The sequence below is a fragment of the Neovison vison genome, chromosome 1, assembly GCF_020171115.1.
Source record: "Neovison vison isolate M4711 chromosome 1, ASM_NN_V1, whole genome shotgun sequence".
Taxonomy (NCBI): domain Eukaryota; kingdom Metazoa; phylum Chordata; class Mammalia; order Carnivora; family Mustelidae; genus Neogale; species Neogale vison.
In genome coordinates this window covers 129468908-129490196 of record NC_058091.1, presented here as the reverse complement: position 1 = coordinate 129490196, position 21289 = coordinate 129468908, and the positions used below count along the sequence as shown (strand labels likewise).

The 21289-nt window shown below is 45.9% G+C and overlaps 1 protein-coding gene across 1 annotated transcript in view; it reads left to right on the top strand.

The window, feature by feature from the left end:
- Window positions 1–21289, top strand: part of F13A1 (coagulation factor XIII A chain) — a 171775-nt gene that overhangs the window by 131721 nt on the left and 18765 nt on the right. Inside the window, exons 11-13 of the mRNA XM_044258396.1 lie at window positions 5174–5327; window positions 13027–13314; window positions 18970–19130. Of these exons, the coding sequence (XP_044114331.1) occupies window positions 5174–5327; window positions 13027–13314; window positions 18970–19130 (603 nt within the window). The remainder of the gene's footprint in view (window positions 1–5173; window positions 5328–13026; window positions 13315–18969; window positions 19131–21289) is intronic.

Below are 21289 nucleotides of genomic sequence, written 5' to 3'. Positions count from 1 at the left end.
CATTGGCTCTGTCTTCCCCATCATATCAGACCACCCCAAAACTGCATATACATGCACACTCGAGCACATGCCCACTCCCCTCCCTCCCTGTTCCTGAGATGATTTCTGCAGCAAGGATGACTGGTCCCCCAGGGCCACAGTAACTGCTCCATTGCTCAGAAGTTACATAGCAATTTCCCTTGATCTGGGCCAGAGGCACTGTGGATACCAATGGTACAGATGCTTCCTTCTCAATTCAAGGTTATTTTGCTACCACTTGTTAGCCCATTTTGGGGGCTCCTATTCTGATCTAAAATAGTTCATCCATTTATTCAAATAATGTATATGATTTTAGAATCAGATTGGCTTCTCTTCTTAATCTCCTTCATGCATCTTGCCAGAAATACCTTCTAAGGGTATATACCTCCTACACTGTTGGTGGGAATGCAAGCTGGTGCAGCCACTCTGGAAAATGGCATGGGGTTTCCTCAAAAAGTTGATAATAGAGCTGCCCTATGACCCAGAAATTGCACTTCTGGTATTTACACCAAAGATACAAATGTAGTGATCTGAAGGGGCATGTGCACCCCAATATTCATAGCAGCAATGTCTACAATAGCTGAACTATGGAAAGAACCTAGATGTCCATCAACAGATGAATGGATAAAGAAAATCTGGGATATATATATATATATAATGGAATACTATGCAGCCATCAAAAAACCCCAAATATTGCCATTTGCAACAACGTGGATGGAACTAGAGGGCATTATGCTAAGCAGACTAAGCCAATCAGAGAAAGAGAATTATCATATGATCTCACTAATATGAGGAATTTGAGAAACAAGGTAGAGGATCTTAGGGGAAGGGAGGGAAAAATGAAACAAGACAAAACCAGGAAGGAAGACAAACCATAAAGGACTCTAAATCTCAGGAAACAAACTGAGGGTTGCTGGAGTGGAGGAGGTGGGAGGGATGGGGTGGTTGGATGATGGACTTTGGGGAGCATATATGCTATGGTGAGACTGATGAATCACAGACCTGTACCCCTGAAACAAATAATACATTATATGTTAATTTAAAAAAAAAAAGAAATGCCTTCTAAAAACAACACGCATCTATCCAAGTCTGTGATGCTGATCCTTTGAACTCTGTACAATACTGAGCTCTATGAACTTGATTCCTAGCCTACCTCCCTTCTCTTGTCTGACCCTTTTCCTCTCTATTCTCCACAAACTAGCCATAATTATCCTTTTAGAATGTAAATAAAACACATTACTCCACCTTCTAGTGGATTTCCACCACCCTTACAATAACATTGATCACAAGTCTTTACAAAAGTCTATGTGATCTGGCCCCTGGCTTTCTTTCCATCTCGTCCCTTGCTCATTTCCCTCCAGGCCATACTGACCTTGCCCTTCTGGCAACATGTAAACTTCTGAGCTTTTATATATACTGTTTCTTTTTCTGGAAAAGCTCTCCCCTACCCTCCACCACACTTTGTACACCTGACCCCTCCTTGCATCCAAGTCTCTGCTCAGGTCCCCTCCTCAAAGAGACCTTGACTCACCCTATCCCACCCCCACCGAAAATCTCACTTCCTGACCCATTGCTTTTATCTTTCTACCCTGCCTTAGTGTTATTATTTCTCTCCCTTCTAGAACATAAGTTCTGGGAAAGTATTGTCATCACTGAAAGCAAGTTCTGGCACAAAGTAGTCTTGGATAAGTACTTGTTGAATGAATGAATGATGGGTGGATGGCTGAATGAAGCAAGCAAGCAAACAAAAGCAGATGCAGAGGACCCTGCTAAGAACAGAATCTCGGAGATTAGGATAGGATCCCAATGGTGTCCTCAGAGCTGGAGATCCTGGTGGGAGACAAAGCACAGGGACAAAGCAGCAGGGAACACACACAGGGGTCTGGCCTCATAGCCAGCATCTACAGGCTGAAGGAATGGCAAGCATAGAGTAGAAGGATGGCAATTGTGCCAGAAGGTTCATGGACAAGGTTCATGGACCCACTGCCTCCATGCCTCTCAGAGGAGCACCACTTTCTCTCCACAGCCTATTTTTGTAGCTATCTCTACTTGGGAACAAAGGAGTAAAACAAATCTTGCTGCATCCTATAAAAAGAGTTTTCATCCTTAGCAGTCACAAGCATAGCTTCTGCCAGCAGTAGACATAAGCTTACATTCTAGGGGTACACGCTGAACTCTGTAGAGAGGGGAACCTCAGCTTGCAATCCCAGTCCACCTTTGCCAGGACTCTGGAGCTCAGTAAGTACCTGAACAGAGGCTTAGTTCCTGTGTCTGACAAAGAGACAAAGGTGTGGTGGACTGAAACGAGCACCAGATTCCATGCTGGGATGCCCAGGTTCTGCATTCCACAGTCCCTTCAAGCATCGGAGTAGGACTAGATGGCCATTAAAACTCCTTTTCATTCAAAAGAAGTTAGCTTTCAACATAGGGCTTTCTCCAGCAGTACTGATCTAGCTTTCTGCCTTGCAAGAATGGCATTATTAAACCCAAGCTGAGAGACATTGAGTCTTGCCCAAAGTCACAGAGTATAGATCCAACATAGATCCAATATTCTTTCCAGCATCACCTGCACTTACTGTCTGCCATCGACATGCAGTTGGCTTTGGCTGGGGGCCTAGCACCATTACCCTTTTAAGCCCTCAGTGGCTCATACGCAGCCAGGTTGGAGGACCATTGCCCTGGCAGCTGAAACTGAAAAGAAAGTTTGCTCCATGCAATCTGTGCCCTCTATAATACCCACCACCTGGTACCCCGACCTCCCACCCCCCGCCCCTTCAAAACCCTCAGATTGTTTTTAAAATAATGAATACTGTTATGCTGAAAATAAATTTTTTAAAAAATTTAAAAAAAAAAGAAAGTTTCCTAATGTTGATCAGAAAGAATACTTTCTCTCCACACCCCCATGACATACATATGCAAGAGCCATTTCGTATGTGGGTTCTCCTAGCCTTTCTCCACAAGGGACAGTGTTGCTGGACTGGCCTGAGATTTTAGCCCAAGTAAATTTCCTAAGCTCTACGTTCAAGAGAAGACAATGATTTAGCCACTGTCATATTTACCCTCGTCTCCCTGGAAAACTATAAACTGAAGTAAGGGTTCTTATTAAGAGGATATTTATCAGCATTGTTGCTATAATTTGCAAGTGAAGGAGGAGGCTGTTTGTGCTCCCATGGCCTTCTCCAGAGGGGAAGCCAAAATCCTCAGGAATCTCATTTAAAGTTTCCTTTCCTCCCCCCGCCCAAAATGACAAATATTCCTGATGTCTACCCTATCATGGCCCATCTGATTCCTAAATTCCTATTTTGGTCTTGCACATCCTAGGACTAGTGTCACAAAGCCAGGATTATTCTGCTGAAGAATGAGGTCACCATTTATCACCCCTCAGATATCTGAGCCCCATGCATGGGACCACTTGTACCCCAAGCATGAAACCATCTCCCCACCTCATGGAAGTCCTTGAGGTGAAGCAGGGTTGTATGGGAGAAGCAACATACAGTGAAGGTCAGGGAATGGGCCAGCCCAGGGGGAAGGTCAGGGAACAGGCTATGGGCTAGCCCAGGGTTTTCTTCTCTAGCAGCTCCCAGCTATGGGACCACCAACACTTTGCTGACCTTTCTTAACCCACTTGGCACACTCATCTCTAAAACACGGATAAGAATACATACCTCACAGGTGGTTATTGCTGCGAGGTTTAGATTAAATAATCTGTAAGTGTCCCTGAAACCTTGTAGCTGTTCCCTAAATGTCGGCTACTTGCTTTCACCTCAGTGGAGGTCAGAGTCCATGTAAATTCAGAACATTTTGTGAGACAGTAGAGAAAAGTTGCTCTTTGTAACCCCAACTTTGAAAGTTAGGGTTTTATCATCAAGTTCCTCCTTACCTAATAAAAACCACTACATTTTCACTCTGTTTTAAAGTTTACAAGTCATGCTCACATAGATCCTAGCTCGCTTGGTGCTGTCTCACTAACACGTTACTATGAGATTGGCAGAACAAGTATAACCATTTTCATTTTATAGAAACAGGAACTGAAGTTCAGAGAGGATAAGGTAGTTTTCCAAAAGTACACATTCAAGATCAGAACCCAAGGATCTTGCAGCTAATCCAGCCTGGCCCTGATCCGTCCTCTCGGGACTGTGGCTGGGGCAGTCCCTCTGCCTGTCACCCCCTTCCTTTTTCCATTTTTTTTCTTTATTCCTTTTAGCTTTAACAGGGTATGATTAATGTAAACTATTGTACATATCTAATAGATACATCATGATGAGTTTGGACATATGCCTACACCTGTGACATCTTCCCCATAATGAAGGAAATATGCATGGCCACAATGCGTATTCCCCACAATGCGTATTCCCAACCATGAAGGAAAGAACGCATGTGTTCTTTCGTGAGCTTCTGTGGGTTGGTTGGTAAGAACAAGTAACATGAGCCCCTTTAGTTCACTGACTCCCATGCATCTTCCAGCTTTCAACTTGGCTGTTACTTCCTCGCCACCGTCCCACACTGCCCCGCCCCACCCCACTGCCCCAGGTGCTCTCATGGTATCTTCAGCACCCCCCCCAAGTACTTATTGTACAGAATTGTTAAGTCCTCACATGCCTCTTATCTCTCTACATGGCCATCTTTGTATTGTTGGCAGTGTTTCTCTTCACTGTCCCAGGGTGGCTACAGAAGGTCCAAGCATCACCTCACTTCACGTGAAAACATTGAAAAGCAGGAAGGGAAGGGCAAACCCTCTCTTTCTATAACAGAGAAGAATCCTTCCAAGAAGCCACCCAGCAGATTTCTTCTTCTTCCCAGAAGGAGGTCACAAAGCCACAGCCAGATTAAGAGCAGTCTGGGAAAGTGAGCAATGGATGTGATGGTTTGGGCTCCTTTCTGAAGAGGCAGAATTCACAAGCAAGAAGAAGGGGAGAAAGAAGTGATTGAGGTTTAAACAATCAATATCCAAATACTCTTCATTTATAATGCCTGATGACTAAAATAAGCTAACTTATCCTTCAGGTTCATTTTTAAACAAATTCAGCCCTGTGAATCCCAGTGTTGTTGAAGAGAAGAACATGTCCGCTCTAGGGATCCGGACGGCTACACCACGGAGGGATTTTGATGACAAGAACTTCAGAGGGTAGCTAACGCTCTCTTCTCCTGTTTCTAGGTCAACAGTGATCTCATTTACATTACAGCCAAGAAAGATGGCACTCATGTGGTTGAAGCTGTTGATACCACTCACATTGGGAAAATGATTGTGACCAAAGAAGTTGGAGGAGATGGCATAAAGGATATTACTGATACATACAAGTTCCAAGAAGGTAACTTACTGCCCCTGAATGAAGATTCAGTTGCCCAAGTTTGTTTAATATTACTTACTGTCACTATGAAATGTGTTCTGGAGAAAATACCCTAAATTTTCATGAGGGAGACATCTCACACCCACAATTTCTCCTTGTAGTTTTCTTGATTTGCTCTGAGCAGAATTCCCCTTTGCATCACTTGTGAAGACGATCTGGTTTAAAGTCATGTCTTTTTTAACACAATCTAGTTCTTGCCCACAAAAACATGGAAGAATCTTAACTTCCAATAATAGAAAACACTGTGCAACTAATGTGACTTTAGTTCAATAACAGAAATTTAAACAACCGTTCACTGCTGTTTAGTACTTAACAAACTATTTTTACATGCATTGTTCCATTGAATTATCAAAGAAGTCCCTTGAGATAGATAATACAATATCAACAGGAAGTGTGATCTCACTAATTCAGGTCCATTAGGTCAAAGTCCCATTTCAATCATAAAATAATGTTAATGTTAATAGTGTTTATTGGGAGCTTCCAAGGGAGCTGTGGAGTTCAAAGCCATTTTAGTCAGTACCAGGCACCTACTCTAATGTCTGGAATTACATTTGGTGCCAGGGATCCCCAAGGTGAGCAGGATTCAGTTTCTCTTCCTGGAAAAGTGATAGGATCATCATGTGGAGTGTTTGGGGAGCAAAAAAGAAAGACACTCAGTCCAGCCAGAAGTTTCAGAAAAAGCAGAGCAGGATGAGAGAAATCACAGGCTACAGTTAAAGAAATCTAGATGGGGGCTTCCAGGCACTGAGAACACGACCAAAAGCATCTGGGAGGTGTGAGTTAGTCGGTGTGTTTAGGGTTCTAAAAACATCAAGCTCAGAGTGCCAGTGGCTAGAGGCAAAGCTGCCCAAGGTCAGTAGTGGACAGGAGTTAGAGGAGTTTGGGTTTCTTGATGGGGAATGTGGTGTATATTTTACAAATGATTCACCAGCGGCAGTTCTTAGGAGTGGCATTTATTTTAGTGAATGGAGAGAAATGACAAGTAATTAGCATATACCTAAATATTCATCAGTATTCCTGAAGTGCTAAGGAGGGCAGAATTTGTTTTAAATATTTTAGATAGTCTCTCTGCTCTTATTTAAAAAAGCAATTTGCACTATAAAGAGAAAGTTTGCTGAACTGAGAATTCTCACGCATTGTATTAGAAATTCAGGATTTTTGCCACCTGAACTAGTGAATTTTTGCTGTATTTCTGAAATGGTTCATTCTTTTCTTCTAGTGGTTATCATCCATTGCACAACATAGATACAAATGTGGGGTGTTGTTTTTTTTTTTCTTTTTGGCTTTTTCCTGAAATGAGAGTTTAAAAACCCGTAAGTACAATAAAGCAAACAAGTAATGCCCTCTTGTTATAGAGTTATGGGCAAAAAGGTTTGAAAAGGAAAAACAAAAGTCCATAGAAAAAGAGAAAGAGGGAAACCTGGGTGGCTCAGTCGGTTAAGCACTAACTTCCACTCAGGTCATGATCCCAGGGTCCTGGGATCAAGTTTTGCATAGGGCTTCCTGCTCGTGGGGAGCCCGTTTCTCTCTGCCTGCTACTCCCCCTGCTTGTGCACGCTCTATCTCTCTCTGAGAAAAAATAAATAAAATCTTTAAAAAAGAGAGAGAAAGAAACTAACTGCAACATTCCATAATCTATTCATTCATCCATTCAACAACTTGTTCTTAACCCCCCACCATATTCCCAGCACTGTTGTGTAGGGATGAGACACACAGACCTGTCTCCCCATCTAGCTGGAGAGATGATCAGGAACCAAGCCCTCACCATGCTGTGCAGCAGGTGCCCAGAACAGGGCACAGAGAAGGGAATTTCCAAATCAGACTTGGAATCCTGAAGGACATTAGTGATGGGCTCACTGAGACAAAAGGAGAAACAGGAACTGGCCAGGTGAAACACTACGAGGGGAGACTTCTCCAGGAAAAGGCAGCCCATCAGGGATTGTGGATAAACTCCTGGTGTGGAAGAAGTCTTGAACAGACAGTGTAGAGAAAAAGCCGTGGCCCTACAGGGAGCCATCCAGACAACCAGCTGACTCTTCTAAACCACACGGCAGAGCGCCATTGTCATCAGCTGTCATCCGTGGAGGTGACAGTGAAGACCAAATCAGGGTCGAATGTCAGAAGAGAAAGGACCAAAGTCCAGTCCAACAGAAGAGGAGTTGGAACTAGACCAGGGCTGGACACCAGATTAGAAGAAGTAACATGTGCCCATTCCAGATGAGGAAGATAGCTGAGGTACAGGCTTCCAGAGTTTGGCGAGAACACAAGGCTCAGGGTGGTGGACAGTGTGGGGGTCTGGTCCAAGCAAAAGAACCCCTAAATCTGCATAGATAGTTATGAGACTCTTTACCTGGCTTCTGGGTTGGAGTTCGATCCCAGGAGGTTAATTAGCCTTTTAATCAAGAATGGCAGCTACATTTTAAATTCTGACCTTAGGAATGACCAAGTGGGGAGCGATTTTACAGAAGGATTCAGAGACCATGCCTGAATCTGGTGGGACCAACTGAGTGATTATAGACGTTGCCACGGGCCCCTAGGAAAGGCTGCCGGCATCCGTGGTCACACATTTGTCACTCTGATTCTCATTATTGAATCTCTCATATAATTTCTCTAACCATAAATGCTGAACGTGGCCACTAAAATGTGGAGATGAATAAAAACATAGAGAAGAAATTATTATCAGATTCAGGGATTAACTATTTTAATTAACTAAATTGTGAAAAGATCATTTTTCATGTGGATGAATTAAAGCTTAATATTAATTTTACACTTTTTTTTCAAATATGTAAGATAAGGAAACTATAAAATTTTGAAAACCAGAATTCTTAAAACCTCTGCGGCCATCTGTCTTCTTTTATGATGGTGTCTGGATCCCATTTCCTCTTTGTTCCATCAATCACTCCCTCTGTCGCTTGTATTTCCATGTCTCCTTCCCTATTAGCTCCTTCTCATTTGCATTTAAGCAGGATCCGGTGTCACCTGTGTTTAAAAAAAAAAAAAAAGGCAACCTTTTTTCAGCAATATATTCCCCACCAAACATTCCCCGTTCGTTCTTCCCGCCATTCTCCACAGCCAGGCATCTTAAAAGAGCTGCCTGTCCTTGGCAGCCCATTATGTGCCTTTTCCTTTCCTTTCTCACCTACCATCCCCTGGATTCTGTCCCCAGCCCCAGATCCCTAAAGCTCCTCCTCCTCCTCCTTCTCCTCTTCTTTTTCTTCTCCCTCTTCTTCTTCTTCTCCCCCTTCTTCTTCTTCTTCTTCTTCTTCTTCTTCTTCTTCTTCTTCTTCTTCTTCTTCTTCTTCTTCTTCTTCTTCTTTTTGGGAGGGGAAGGTCTTGTTTATTTTTATTATTTGAGAGAGAGTGTGAGAGAGACCACAAGTAGGTTGAAGGGCAGAGGGAGAAGCAGACACCCCGCTGAGCAGGGAGCCGGAAGCAGGACTCCATCCCAGAACTCCGGGATCACGACCTGAGCCAAAGGCAGAGACACTCAACTGACTGAGCCACCCAGGTGCCCCTTGAAGCTCCTCTTCTCAAAACTGCCAGCACCACCTGATTGCCATGTGGAATAAATGTTTGCAGATCTCAGCTTGCCTGAGCTTCTCGTACCTTCTCGTACCTTCTGATGCGACTGCTCCACCCCTCGAATCTTGAAATTCTCTCTCTTCTTTGTTCCTAGGACACCACTTCTCTGAGTTCCATCCCAGCCTACTTGACTCTTTATTCTAAACCTTTCTGTAACTCTAAGCTCCTCTTTTCCCCTCACCTCTGAATGGTACTCATTCCAGGCTCACTCCTCAAGCTTCATTCCTACCCATTTTATGTTCCTTCTCCGTGGCTGAGTCACCTATCTACTCATTACCCAACTCCCCATCACCGTTGGTGTCTCTGGCCCAGCTTCTCTGTTCAGCTTCACATTCCCCTAAGTCTCCTGTAGAAACCTGAAACCAACCCTTCTAGAATGTCACCTTCTCTCACTCCCTCCCTTGCCTGGATCTCTTTCCCCTACTCCAGACTCCAGTGAAGAGAACCACAGTCCCCCCAGGTTTAGCAACTCGAGAATCAGTCAAGCAGCAAACTCTCAAAATGTCCCCTTTGAAATAGTTCAAATTCATCTCCTTTCCTGTCTCTCTATATGTGGGCATTCTGAGAATTCAGTGGTATCAGGTGTGGAAAGCCCTTAGCATAGTGCCTGATACAGAATAAGTTTCCGATAAAGTTACTTTCTGCTCCTGCTAGTAATTCTCTTCTTACCATGATACTCATACTATTGGTCAGTGTATGAGTATTTTTCTCCTGGCTACCTTGGGTTACTTCCCAAGGCTACCTTCCCGCCACATCCTCTCTTTCCCTCTGTCTAACCTGTGCATTGCTGCCAAAGTCACATATTTAAAATATAAATTTGAGCCTGTTAGGATACTGCTTAAAAGCTCTTGATCTCCTCTGTTGCCTTGCAGGGCCCTTCAGTCAGAGCTCACCAAGCCTCTGCTGTTTGCCTTTTGGGACCCTCCAGCTCCTCCTCCTGACCACACCCACAGGCTCCCTAGGCAGCAGCCCAGAGAGCTGCTCACTCAGGGTCCTCTTGAGAGCCAGGCTGCCATTTTCTTCATGCTTTTGCTCTCACTGCCGAGAGAAAAACCTCTCCGAGAAGTCTTTCCTGCCCCCAGGGGCTGTTGAGTCTCTCCCCCTGTTCCCTGCCCCACAGGCAAACATCTGACCCGGCAACTGTGATGGACACACATAGCGATCCCTCTGCACGTGTCCCTGAGACAAGGGAGGGAAGGCTTGTGCTTCTCATCTGGCCTAACACAGTGCCTGGACATCACGGTGGCTCAAGCAGCACCAAACAGTCAAATAAATGCTAATGCAGGTGACACTTCCACAGGTGAATTTAAATGCACATCACATACCCCCAAACTGGACTATCTCGTATCCATTATAAAGATGAGAGTTCTGTCTGTGGATGAAAGCAAAGTGTTTTTCCAAACCTTGATCTTTCAAAGCCTCTGTGCCAGGCTGGGTCGTAGGTCCTGGGGACAGGGAGATAGGTTCTAGTGAGGAAAATAATGTTATGCAGTGTCAAGTGCTTGGAAAAGGACAAAAACCAGGGAACGTGTTAGGAAGAGATGAGAGGACTGGGCTTGGGGACACATTACACAGGGTGATGGAAGGGGGTGCTCTCTGAGAAGGTGACATTTGAGCTAAAAATCTGAACAATGAGAAGCTTATCAAACATAAAAGGGCAATTTCATTACATCCCGGTTAACGGAAAGATGCTTTTGACCTTGCTCCTGCAGGCTGCAGAGGAATCTCAGAAAATACAATCTGGCTTTAGATCATTCTCCCACAGCACTAAATTCATGGCCCTGAATTATGTAAGATGTCAGAGCGTAAAGCACAGCTGCAGAGAGACGGGAATTCTGCAGAGCTCTGGGGAAACCCTGATGTTCCTGCCTCCTATTCTGGGCCTGTGCTTCCTGGAACAACTGGCGGGCAACCCCTGCTCATGGGAAGCTGATCCCTTGAGGAGACCGGAGGCTCCTCTGTGATGCCATAGAAAGTCTCTCGTGGCTTGCCACAAGCCTTCCACTGCCCCTTCCCCTCATCTGGGCCAGCTCGGCCTCTCTCCCTCGGGATGGCACCTCTCTGCCAGGTAGGTCCCTGGTACTGGTGTTCCCCTCCTGCATTTTGTCTAAATGCATATCTGGTGCCCATCCAAAGCAATCATCAATAAAGCTCTCCCAAGGAGCTGTTGGCCAGGTGCTTTCTGCTAAAATATTTCACCCCCTTCCCTTCCCTAAAATAGCCCCCCCCTTCCCTTTACAGGGAGATAATGTCTCCCTCCTATTGATCTATAAACATGTGCTCTGGCCAATGCTTGTCCTAGACCAATTGCTCCTGGCACATTCTTGCAATCTTGATGATCAGAGAAATTAACACATACACACATTCATGTTTGTTTGCAAGACCTACTGGCACTGTCTGTCTTTAAAAAGTACCAGTTCTTATGCATGCCTCCAGACCTCCTAAAAGCCTTCTGATGAAAGTAGCCCCCCCCCTCCTGTTTTTTTACAAACAAGGACATGGATAGCAATAATAGCCTCTTCCTTGTAGAGTTCTCTGAGGATTAACGGAGACAATGCCCAGTATACACTTCACCACAATACCTGTCACAGAGTTAGCTCTCAGGGATAGCTGTTGCTGTTAATTGACTTCCTCATCTGCCCTGCAGTTCATTGCTAAGTAAAGTAGAAGGCATTATCTTAAAATTAATGAATTTAAAAGCTTGCACTTTTATTTCCAGGTGATTCTTTTTTTGCTAGCCATTCCCATGACTAGTTTTTACAAGTCAAAGAATTTGCCTCTGTGTCTTCCACAATGCACCAAGATGTACGCAAAGGTATTCACATGGTAAGGAGAACAGAGACTCTCTCTGTCCCCTCAAGCGAGCATTTTGTCCAAAGCTCTGTAAGGAACGTCAGCCTAGCTCAGAGCCAGGAGGAGCGAGCCCTGAGGTCTGACTTGTACCTGTATTTCTTGCTTCCACACCTGCCCAAAGCTACTGTTCATTTCTTCCAGAACTCACCCCTTCTCCTTCTGTCCCTACCTTCATCTTCTCCACCATCACCCTGGATACTCCACAGAAGACATTTTCCTAAAAAAGGCACACACATCTTCAAATGCATTAGAACTTCAGTGTACCAATAGCTGTGCCAATAGGTGCCAATAGGCGTTCTTCAAAAAACAAAACAAAACAAAAAAACAAAAACAAACAAACAAAAAACGTGTTTTGCATCAGATGAGTTTGGGAAGTCTTATGTTAACTAAAATTCCTCGCTGTAGGGCTCAGGCTCAGAATGTCTGATAGGCTGGAATCCAGACAGTGAACATCTATCTGGAGGCACTAGATAACCCAGTGCTCCCTAAGGGAATTTGACCTTAGAGCCCTTTGACAGGGAAGACTTGTTAACAACTTGCCAGATCTGAGTGTATGGCGCTGTGCACTATATGCAAAAAAAAAAAAAAAAAAAAAAAGGGGGGCCGGGGAGATCTCTGCACTCTGTCAGGGGGGAATGGCAACAGGGGAAGGAGTAGAGGGACAGGACAGCAGCTGCCCAGAGGTCAGGTCAGCAGTAGCAAGTGGGACAGGCCCACGTGGAAAGAGAGACAACGAAGAAGACAGGTCTTATCAGAAAGATCTGTGAATAGGAGAAAACTCGTAGAGCACAGTATGGAATGGCAAGATGCAACTATGGCCAAAATCTTTGCTTAGAGAGCCCCGAATTCTAGCTAGGATTTGGGGAGGGAAGCAAACTGGTGTTACCATTTGAGAAGAGTGCGACTGGGCCAACTCTGCCCACAGAACCCCAAAGCAGCAGCCCTGGAGAAACAGCCCCCAGAGCAGCCCCTTAGCACCCCCCTTTCAGATAAGCCCTGGAAATGCCACTCGGCAGCCCAGGCAGGTCACAGTTCCCCGGAAACCTGATTTTGGAGAATTGGTAGCCTTGGAATAATGATGAAACCTGTCTCAAAGGGCAGTCAGTGGCTTACAGAGGCCAACGGATGAGTAGAGCACACAGTGCTTAGAGCGCCGAGTGTTTCATGATTTCTCTTGGATGGTTGCATTTCTTTTCCCCTGTCATAATCTCTGAGTCTCTCCTAGGCCAAGAAGAGGAGAGACTGGCCCTGGAAACTGCCCTGATGTATGGGGCTAAAAAGCCCATCAACACGGATGGCATCCTCAAACCCAGGTCTGATGTGACCATGAATTTTGAAGTGGAAAATGCTGTGCTGGGAAGAGACTTCAAGCTCACCATCACCTTCCAGAACAATAGCCACAACCGTTACACCCTCTCGGCCTATCTCTCGGGCAACATTGTCTTCTACACGGGGGTCTCCAAGACGGAATTCAAGAAGGAGACGTTCGAAGTGACGCTGGAGCCCTTGTCTCGTAAGCTAACGAGGGGGGCTCTTTTCCCAGGAACTTGTTCTCTGCCTCCCTGTCTGGCTTGGTGCTGTCGCTCATTCATAACTTCCTGTCAGGGCGCCTGGGTGGCTCATTCAGTGAAACGTCTGACTCTGGGTTTAGGCTCAGACCATGATCTCAGGGTCGTGGGATCAAGTCCTGCTTCTGGCTCTGCACTCTGCAGGAGTCTGCTTGAGGATTCTCTCTCCCTCTCCCTCTGCCCATCCCCCCCCTTTCTCCCTCTTTCTCCCTCTCTCTCTCTCTAATAAATAAATGAATCTTAAAAAAATAATAATAATAACTTCCTGTCAAAGTTGAAGTTCTACCTCAGAGCTCAGGAATATGAACCCCAGAGGAGAACCCCTTTCTTCCAGAGGGCCTCAGATTCCAGCTTCCCCTCTCATGCGTAGACGTGAACACTGCAATTTTCAAGTCCTGGAGGCAACCCCCCCCACCCGAGTCATGATAATTAAATGTCACTTCTTGCGACTCCAGGTATGGGCCAAGGACCTGAAGCATCAGAATCTCCCCCACAACCAGAGTGGGGGTAGGGGTGCAGTTTAGAAATACAGACTGTCAGCCCCCACCCCAGGTCTGTTGACCCGGGATTTACATTGTAACAAAATCCCGAGGGGCTTTTAGTGCCCAGGAAAGTTTGCGATGCTTCCCTGTGTCAGAAAGCAACCCCCCTACCCCACCTGCTGATATCTCTATCCCCACATCAGGTAACATTTGGGGAGACTGCCCCAGCAGGAATGATATGTTTTGTTTTACCATTGAGAAGGTCAAAGATCTGAGCTCTGTATATAGACCATTTCTGAAAACTCATCTGCTGATATATCAGAACAGGCGAGACCCCCCCATTGGGAGAAGAGACTAGAGACTTGAGACGTGCTGTCCAGGAGCCTCTGAAGGGCTTTGTTCTCTCTGCCACCTCTCATGGGGTCTCTTTCTCATCCTTGGTACTGCCCAGCCTCCTTCAAACACATGCCCTTGCAAAGCCTCTCCTTCAGTGTAACTTCAGGATATTTTAAGCAAGCTTGGGCTCAACAGACTTCAGCTTACCTTGGAGATTGCAGTTTTGACCAATCTCAGTTCTTGGGGTACAAGTATTTAGGGGGCACAGAAGTTGGTCACACAACTGGTAAAATGAGTTAACCAGGAGAAACCAGTCTCCAGGCCAAGGGTTCAGGACCTGAACCCTTCAGAGCACTAGATTTCTGTTGGCCGGACATGTGGCAAAGAAAAAGAAAAAAATTTTAAAGGTGTACAAATAACGAGTTTCACAACGTGAAGGCAAGCAAGACTAATAATACGGCCCTCGGGGATGACTGACTCACACATCCCAGTTGTTTTCAGGCTTTCTGGCTTCGGGGGCTGTCCCAAGCCGCAATCAGTACCCTGGTAATGTTTTAGAAAGATATTCCCAGAAAAATGGGGAACATTCCTAAGAATCCTAGTTCCAAGAAACCTACCCAACCATAGGGCAACAAATTTCCAGAGCTACTGTCACGTGACTAACAATTAGGAAATCATCGTGGTACATTTTGGGTTGGGGGGGTGTTGCTGAGAGATCTAGCACTTTTCCTATCCCTCAAGATAGGAAGGGGAATACTTAAAGACAAGAGTAGTCGGTATAAAGGACTCAAACAGTACAGTTTAGAGAAACTGAGACTTGGAATTAGACAAATGGAGATTTTAGGCGTGATATGTCACCTACAGGCTATGGGTCCCAAGGCAAGTTCCTTAACTAATCTGAGCTCTTCTGTGCATAGGAACAATACCACCCACATCACAGGATTGTAGATCCATTCCCCTAACCTTTATTTGCTGCTTAATGTCTAGATGCTGTTTGGTGCTGGAGACATAGCCATGAACACAGCACAAGTGTCAACCCTCAAGGGGTTTGTGGTCTTAAGAGGTGGGGCTGGGCCATAAACAAAGTCCCATAATAGTTTAGTAATGCACATAAAAAAAATATAAAACAGGGTGAGGGAAGGGAGGAATGTTGGCGGGGGTGGAATGATCAGGGAAAACCTCTCTAATGGGATGACATTTAACAGAAACCTGGCAGAAGGAAAGGAGCAAGCTTTGCAGCAGAAGAAACTGTAAATGCAAAGGCCCTGAGGCCAGAGCCTGTTTGATGTGTTCAAGGAGTAGCAAAGAAACCAGAGTTGGGAGCAAAGGTGGCAAGAGAGAGGGGATGATTTAGACCACATCAAGAACTGTGGGGCCCTGTAAGGACTTGGGTTTTGATTCCAAGTGAGTGGAGGAGCCGCTAGAGGATTTTGAGCAGAAGTGAGGTGTGATCTAACTCAGGTTTCACTAAGCACCATCCTGTACCACCTCACAAGAGTCCTATCTCTCCATCTCCTTCCCCCTTTCTCCCTAATCCAATAAGAAAATGAGCTTCTGTGAGTTGGCGGGCTGGAATGGCATGATACATTAACCCTCTCGGTCACTGATCTAGGGACAGGTGGACTTAACTGTATGCAATAGGTTGCAAACTGCAATCTAAAATAAATTGCAAAAAAAAATAATAATCATAAAATAAAATAAATCGCAACGTGTTGCAAAAAGCCACCTGATTTTAGATCTTGATCAAGCAGGTCAGACTACACTCCTAGGAGGCTTGATTGCAAAGAAAGTTTTCCAAGTAGAATGGGAGGCATACTTTCCAGATTGATGATTAAAGAGAATGTGTGGGCTAGAATCAGCTTGGAAGATTTGAATAACTTAAACCTTCCAGTACCTTCAAAGGTGCTATCATTTCCACTTGGCTATATTTAGTTTTCTTTGCTTTTTGGAAAAAGAGATGAGGCAGCTCCTGTCTGTGTCTCCCTCGGCTTTCCCCAGACACAGTAAGTGATATTGGCAGGAGCCCAGCTTCACCACTCATAGAATGAAAACCTATTCTTCTTTCTCTTGCCACGTTTAATAAACTTTATCTAGAACAATTTCTTGTGCAGTGGCAAAACACAGCACTTACATAACATACTATTTCAGGAGCACTGTTCTCTTGGGCTTGGAAGCACAGCCCAGTTTCCTTAGTGCTATGATTTAGAGAATGTTCTACCCCAGAGAATATTGTCCTAGTGCCAACATTATAAAGGTAGCAAAAGCCTCCATTAAGATGGGTAGGAAGAAGTCTGGCGTATCTCACCAGCCTTAAGGAACTCAGTGGTTGAACACAGCCCCTCTGCCAGTAAAAGCCAGAGAAAGCCTATTATTATTACTATTACTATTATTATTATTGTTGTTGTTGGAGACAGCCAGAGACAAAACACTTGTTCTTCAAGGCATACCATCTGCCACTCCCTCCATCCAAAGCTGGGGGCATGAAAAACAGGCCCCCTTGTGCTCATCTGAGGATGTATCCAGTCAAGGAATGGAGTCTTATGTGTCTGGACAATTAATTTCCTGGGGAGCCATGGAGGAAGTAGGTTCCAGGATCGGGTCCAAAGAAGGCAATATGAACAGGTCATTAAAAAAGCAGAATTCGGGTTCCTGGGTGGCTCAGTGGGTTAAGCCTCTGCCTTCGGCTCAGGTCGTGATCTCAGGGTCCTGGGATCGAGGCCCACATCGGGCTCTCTGCTCAGCGGGGAGCCTGCTTTCTCCTCTCTTTCTCTGTGCCTGCCTCTCTGCATACTTGTGATCTCTCTCTCTCTCTCTGTTTCAAATAAATAAAATAAAATCTTTAAAAAAAAAAAAGGCAGAATTCAAGGGCCAAGTTCAAACCAAGGTCCTCCTAAATCTGGGAGCTTCTCAAAGTTGAAGATGCATCCCTATGGGTATCTTATTCAAAAGCAGATCCTAATTCAGTGAGCTGGAGGGTAGGGTTAAGGGAGGGGGAGGGGGTCAGAGAACCTGCATTTCTATCACCTGAGCTCACAGGTGATAGTCTGCAGGCCACATTCTGAACAGCAAGCTCGTGGATGGGAAGGGCCATACTTTCTACATGAACGAAGGCTTCTACAGAGCTGATCCTGTGGGGACCCTCTGGGTTGTTGGAGAAATGTCTCCCCACCCCAGCTGCACATTAAAGTCAGCTGTGAACCTGTAAAATAAGGCCTGGACCCCAGCCTCCTAAACTCTACTTCACTGGGGACTAGAGACGTCACAGTGCCTATTCATCTGTGAAGGGGCTTTGAAGCTGCTGATGAGTGTGCTGATGCACCCTCGCCTGTGGGCCGGCAAGTCAGGGGCCTTCCCTGTGCCCCTACACAGTATCCTGTCCTCATTTCAGGACTGGGGACTGACTATGCCCTGCACCTTCATGTAAAGCGATGGACGCTGGGAGTCATTCCTTTTAATAACGTCCACAGGGAGGAGGAATCTTCGACCAAAGGCAGACATGGGGCAGGGAAGCAGTAGGGGAGATGTTGCATCCTGTGAGCGTTTGCAGAGCCTGTGTTCTGGGCACGGGGATGGAGGTGTCACCGCGTGTTGCCCTACAGGGCGGCAGTCCACGCCACACTAGCCCCTGACTCTGAGCAGGTGCAGCAGGTGCTATACCACCGCCCGGGTTGGCCTCTTTGCTCTCTCGAATGCTGAGCAGTGGGAAATGAGAGTGATGGAGAAAGCGGGCAGGGCAGCCAAACAGGACCTCTCTGTTATACTCAGAGCCACAAGATAGCATTCCCACCCTCAGCCCAGATGGTGAACGGAGGGGAGCCCGGACCACTCCCCAGCCTCCAAGTGCCAGTGTCCCTGGCCTGTCCTCAACACCGAAAAGATAAGGTCAGTGACTTCAGGAAACGGGCATTTGGCACAGAGGTCCTCTGCGTTGCAAATAGGAATGGGATGGGAAAGAGCCGGATGCCTCAGGTAAAAACTGATTTCATAGGCTTCTTTCTCTTAAATGGAAAAATCAGGTAAGCGTGGTACAGAAAAAGCTGGAAAGAAAAGCTGAAGAGCTGTAAGGAGAAGGTTCGGGTAGTTGACAGTTCTGCTCAAGGGTGGCCTGTGGCCTGGGAGAGAGGTTTCTTGTTGCATGAGGGGGCAGGGCATGGACTGGTGACCCTGGGTTTCACAGCTCCGTATCTGTCATCTCGGGATTGTCCCTGGTCAAGTCTAAACAGCCACAGTTAAAACCCCTTTGTCCTTGATCTTGAACAGCCCTGTCATGGCTTTGCATTTTTACAACAGCAAAAGCACCGTTTGGAAAAATTGACATGTTCTCTAGTAAGGCTTTCTAAATTGGAAGGGGAGGTGAACCATGAGAGACTATGGACTCTGAAAAACAATCTGAGGGGTTTGAAGCGACGGTGGGTGGGAGGTCGGGGTACCAGGTGGTGGGTATTATAGAGGGCACGGATTGCATGGAGCACTGGGTGTGGTGAAAAAATAATGATACTGTTATGCTGAAAAAATAATAACAAATAAATAAATAAATAAATAAATAAATAAATAAATAAATAGTTTTTAGAAATTTCTAGCACATTCTTGTTTTATCCAAGAGGCAGGAGACTTTGTCCTCGATTGAGTCTTCGTCCCTCACCTTGGCTGTGCGTCTGGTGGATGCTGAGGTCCTTTAGCTCCCTTGAATCCCGATGGGGAAGAGGACGGGGCACTTGGGCAAAGTCAAGCAGATCTCACTCAGGTCCTGATGCCCTGTGTGTTTGTTTCTCCTCCTGCCAGTCAAGAAAGAGGAGGTGCTGATCAGAGCAGGCGAGTACATGAGCCAGCTGCTGGAACAAGCGTACCTGCATTTCTTCGTCACAGCGCGTGTCAACGAGACCAAGGATGTTCTGGCCAAGCAGAAGTCCACCATGCTGACCATCCCCCAGCTCGTCATCAAGGTCAGTTTTACCATCTCAGGCAAGGGAGAAAGCAAGGTTGTTGATTAGGCAGTCAGGGATACTTTGTATGTGTGTGTGTGTGTGGGTGTGGGTGCACGTGCATGCATGTGTGTGTGTGTCCTGCTCAACAACAACAACAACAACAACAAAAAGGGAGGGGCCTAAGATCCTCCTGTTCTTTGAAAGAAGTAAACTATTCTATATATAGACACACACATATAACACTTTCCTCTCCTCTCCAGATTTAAATATATAGATGTGGCTGCAGATATAAATATAACCTGTGGGTATAAACATACTTGTGGAGGAAGATAAAGATGTGTAATGGATGCAGATAGAATTTCAGTGTCTCCAGAGTAAAGTGGGTCAGGCATGGCAAGAAATGGAAACCACTGGGATTGTGTCCTGCCTGCCTTTGGGACAGTAATCTTGTTCATTGGGATATAACTGTATACAGAGGAGGCACTCACTGACATGTCAGCTTGGCGACAGTGGGTTTGTGTATACGTGGACGCTTGGCAACTCCCAGTCAGATGAAGACATCGAGGATCCCCAACACTCCAGAAAGTTCCCTCATGCCTTTTCCAGTCAATAACCCCTTCCTTCATCACCAAGAGAACCACTTTCCTGACTTCTATCACCATATGGTTATTTTGCTCCTTTGCCTCGTAGTTCTTATGTTGTCACTCCATTTACCACCAGAAATCTCTCCCCAAATTGTTCGAAGAAACTTAACAGAGAAGGGCTGAGGACAGATGGAAATGGAACACAAATATGGCAACCTGTTCGCTCCCTCTTTGGAGGAACATTGGCACCATCAGTAGCCACATCCTGAGACACCTTTCTGTCCTGTGAGCAGAAACCCAGGCCTCCATCCATGTCCTTGGGGGAGGGCACCTTTTGTCAGCCTTACTCCAAGTTGCTGGAGAACTTTTTTTTTTTTTCCAAAAGTGATTAAAAATATTAGCACAGACGGTAAGCATCATTCTTCTAAAGGGATGATCAAAGTTTACCAACTTGCGCATATCTTAAATGGCCCTAGAGGTGGCAGGGGTAGGGGGATGGTAAGCCCTGGGTCTCATGAATCCTTTGCTGTGAATCATTTGTGAAGCTAATTCATTCAGCGGGGCAGCCGTCAGTGGGTCTAGTGCTGTGCACATGGCACGAGAGGACTGCCATGTAACGAACGAGTCACCCCAGGCCGGGGCTTCCACAAGCACAGACAGACCGTGCCCATCCAGACAACCCAAGTCCTTCATTTTGAGAAAGGCATAAGTCATCAGGAGGCCTTCCCCCTCAGGCACCACCCACAGCCCATGGCAGTACCATCCACACAAGAGGCCTGAGAAGATAATTGAAAAATGAGGTCAGGCAGGGTCTTCAGGCAGAACAGGAAACAGCTGCAAATGGGGGGTGGGATCGGGCTCCTCCAGGGGGGTCATCAATGCTATGAGGATGGGCATTCAGTAGCGAGAGGTGCTCGTCCTGTAACCAGGGTCCCTCCACAATGGCAGGTGCTCCCTGGGAGACCTGTCCCACCAGAGGCAGGGCCCCCTTCATTAAGAACCAATGCGCTGTCCCTGTGAAGGTCTCAGGAGAGAGCCCCGCCAAGCTGTGGGATGCTCCAGCCACAGCATAGGATAGAATTTAATCACACCCCTGACAATAAACTGGATGTATAAAGGAAACTAATACCTTTCATCTTTGAGACATCATTAATGTGAAAGATTATTTGTTGGTTGTCTTCTGGGTTTACCTAAAGAGCAGTGAAATTCCCCTGGGGCAGAGTGGAAATTCCCTTGGCCACAAGTGGAGTGACCTGGGAAACAGCAGCATCCTTTAGAAGAGTTATGGGTTTTTTGTTTTTTAATTTTTATTTCCATAAAGGTATGGGAGATGCTGTTCCTGAAGGAAACTTACTTAGAGGCGGGGCCATTTGACCAGGGCTTCAGCCAGAGCGAGATGGAGATCCTGGCTGCTGCCCAGTGCTATTCATTCAGGAAAGGAGGCAGGAACATCCTCACCTCAGTTGCCCCTCAACCACTAACCTCATTAACTAGACCAACCCCAGGGACGAACTAAATCCAAGCAAGGGAAGAGGTGCTCCTCATAAAACACCTCACAGCTTGACGCCACCCAGATGTCACCAAGCTGTAGGG